Below are 3,473 nucleotides of genomic sequence, written 5' to 3'. Positions count from 1 at the left end.
TGCCAAGGAAGGGAACAAAACAGGGGATCTCCAGTGAAAACATTTCTGGGAGATCCTTTAGTTCGTTTAAAGCCACTGAGTGCACAGCTCCTCATTGACACAGTCTTTTGACCACAGAAAATATGGAGTGAAACAAAACAAGTCAGGGCAAAAACAATGGCCTTGCTTTGTGAACGTAATTGAAAATTAATCATAGGAAATAAAAAAAAACAAAAAACTGCAAGCAAAGCAACAAGAACTATCAAAGATGACCTTTATTACAAATGATTTGCAAGAAATGGGCAGCAGATTAATGTTTCTGAAATCGTCCAGTGATCAGAGTCCACACTGCAGCCTTGAGCTCCTGGTTCTTCAGGCTGTAGATGAGGCGGATCAAGGCTGGAGGAACCACCGAGTACAGAATTGACAGGGCCAGATCCAGGGATGGGGAGGAGATGGAGGGAGGCTTCAGGTAGGCAAATGTGCCAGTGCTGAAGAACAGGGACAGCACGGCCAGGTGGGGGAGGCAGGTGGAAAAGGCTTTGTGCCGTCCCTGCTCAGAGGGGATCCTCAGCAGAGCCCTGAAGATCTGCACATACGAGAAAACCATGAACACAAAACAGCCAAAATATAGAGAAGCACTTAGCACAATGAGCCCATGGTCCCTGAGTTTGGAGTGTGAGCAGGAGAGCTTGAGGATGTGTGGGATTTCACAGAAGAACTGGCCCAGGGCATTGCCCTCGCACAGGGGCAGGGAAAATGTATTGGCCGTGTGCAGCAGAGCATTGAGAAAGGCACTGGCCCAGGCAGCTGCTGCCATGTGGGCACAAGCTCTGCTGCCCAGGAGGGTCCCGTAGTGCAGGGGTTTGCAGATGGACACGTAGCGGTCATTGCACATGATGGTCAGGAGGGAAACCTCTGCTGAAATGAAAAACACAAACAGAAAGAGCTGTGCAGCACATCCTTCATAGGAGATGGTCCTGGTGTCCCAGAGGGAATTGTGCATGGCTTTGGGGACAGTGGTGAGGATGGAGCCCAGGTCGGTGAGGGCCAGGTTGAGCAGGAAGAAGAACATGGGGCTGTACAGGTGGTGGCCGCAGGCTACGGCGCTGATGACGAGGCCGTTGCCCAGGAGGGCAGCCAGGGAGATGCCCAGGAAGAGGCAGAAGTGCAGGAGCTGCAGCTGCCGCGTGTCTGCCAATGCCAGCAGGAGGAAGTGGCTGATGGAGCTGCTGTTGGACATTTGCTGTGTCTGGCCATGGGGGCCTGTTCAAGGAGAAAAGATCAGTGACAGGTTGGGAGAAAGTTCTTTCAGTAAAATCAAAGCCTTTTCCCACAGACCATTCTTCTGTATCACACTGACAGCCTTTTGATTTTCTAGCAGATTTTCCTTAAACTCCAACTGGGGAGCCCTGGTTGGTGCTGGCTGAGTGGGTCTTCAGATTCAGGGCAATTACATGCAGGGTTTTTTCAATTCAGCCTTGCCGTGCAGACGTGAGACGGGGACAGGGAACCTGTCCTCGTGTTCCACTTTGAAACCCTGTTAATACAGAAGTCTCTGTCAGCTTGTACTCCCACTGCCAGTGACCAGGAATGGTAAAGTCTGTTTAAATGTTCTAGAGTTTTTTCAACAGCTTTTCTTCATCTCCACTTGACTATTTTTGATGTCAGAAACTCTCAGCATTTCTGCTGCTGCGCTCAGAGAGAACAGAGCAAGTTCTCTGAGGCAAGGTGGTGCATGGAGAATGAGGGGAGGAGGTCTGTCACCCTGTCCTGTTCCAGGATTCTCTGGGCTTTCACCTGTCCCCTACACAGGATGATCACCCTCCCAAGTTTCCTTTAAAAACCATCCTGACACTTCTGAGAGCTGATGGATCCACCACAGTCCACCCAATGTCCATCCTCTTCTCAAGGGCTCAGCCCCACATTTGTACCCAAGGACACACGGGACTCATTCCACCAACCCAACAGCATTTTCTCCATCACAGAACTTGTGTGTCTCCCCGTGGGGCTTTCAGATAACACAAAGATGCTACAGGGCACGTTTGCATTGTGGAGGGAAGCTGGAAGCTTGGAAGGAAATCTCAGGGAGACTTTCAAGTGTCCTAATGATGGCACTGGATTAAATGAGATGGAGCTCCTTCCCTGGCTGCACTGACAGCATTGCCCACAGCCGGGCACTGGGGACAGGGTCACCCTGAGCCAGCTGTGCCCCCTCCCAGAGCCCCCCAGTGCCAGGCAGCTGCTCCCAGCCCTGTGCTCTGCAAAGGGAACTGGGCCCGGGGCTGCAGAGCTGCCCCACGGCTCTGCTGCAGCTCTGCCTGCACAGGAGGGGCTTCATGCCTTGGACCCCCAGCCCTGAGGGCAGAGGCTTGGCTGGGGGACAAGAGGGAGGGGGCTTGTTCCGAGGGAGGGGCTGCACTGGAAAGGATCCTCTGGAGATCTCTCCCTGCCACAGCATTTCTGGGTTTTGTTTTCTCTCATTGCCTGATCTTCTCCCTGCTTCCTGGAGATTTTTCTCCTGGAGGTATTTCCCTGTTCCTGATCTCTCCCTGCCAGCACTCACAGACCCCAAATCTCTGTGCACTCTCCTTGGCCCTACAGAAACCTGCCTGTTTGCAGGGCACTGGCTGGGGGCAGGTTCTGTTTGGAGCTTGGAGAAAGGACCGGTCAGACTAAGCCTGATGGCTCCAGTGAAGGTGATGCTGGTGCTGTCCATGGGCAAAGGAGTGGATGAAAGCACTTTTGGGAACCCATGAATAGCACTGGAGGTATAGTTCAGATGCCTTAGGGACTTTTAAACATGAAGTTGTTTATTATTTATCCTCCCCATTCACCAGGAGTAAGAAACTGAAAACAATGACTGAGTAAATTTTATCTTTATAAAAATTATTGTCCTGGAAATATTCCTGGAGTGAGCAGAAGCCCTGAGCATGTCCACATGCTTACAGCAGAGATAGTCTGAGTTGTACTTACAGAACCCATAATGGGATGTTCCTGCTCTAGGAGATCATTGCAGGAGCTGCAGCTGCATTGTCCTGCAGCCAGAGGCTTCCAGTGTCAAGGGCTGGAAATGATTCTCGCCCAGTCAGTCCCCAGCATCTTCCCAGCCCTGAGTGATTGAAGCTCTCTGTGCCTGTGTGCTGTGCCCAGGGTGGCTGCAAGCAGTGCCCCAGCCCTGCTGGGCTGTGCACAGGAGCCACTTTGATGGAGAAATGCCTTTTTGAAGCTCATCTTGGTTGCCAGGAGGTGCCTCTGTGTCAGGAGCCCGGCCCAGCTCAGCAGCACAGACACAGCACAAGGATGCTAATGAGCCTCTTGGGGATTTGCTGTTGTTTACATCAGACTCAGTCCCTGAGAGAGTGTTCAAAAAACTTCTCAAGGACTCAAAGTCAGATTAAAAAGGCCAACGTTTCTTGAAGTTTTAAATGGGTCCCATTGAGGGACACGCCTGAGAAAGTGTCCCCAGGTTCCAGTTAGAGCAGAACACCGCA

General features: G+C 51.7%; 1 protein-coding gene across 1 annotated transcript; it reads right to left on the bottom strand.

Moving 5' to 3' along the window:
• Positions 1 to 289: 289 nt before the first annotated feature.
• On the bottom strand, positions 290 to 1,288 carry LOC136302568 (olfactory receptor 14J1-like). Its single transcript, XM_066206039.1, has one exon. The coding sequence runs from the start codon at positions 1,220 to 1,222 to the stop codon at positions 290 to 292; it is 933 nt and encodes a 310-aa protein (XP_066062136.1). The 5' UTR covers positions 1,223 to 1,288.
• Positions 1,289 to 3,473: the final 2,185 nt, after the last annotated feature.

This window comes from Chamaea fasciata, unplaced genomic scaffold (genome assembly GCF_029207755.1).
Source record: "Chamaea fasciata isolate MVZ Bird 193981 ecotype frontalis unplaced genomic scaffold, bChaFas1.0.hap1 SCAF_29, whole genome shotgun sequence".
Lineage (NCBI taxonomy): Eukaryota > Metazoa > Chordata > Aves > Passeriformes > Sylviidae > Chamaea > Chamaea fasciata.
The sequence above is the reverse complement of the archived record's forward strand: the minus strand, read 5'-3'. Positions and strand labels throughout refer to the sequence as shown.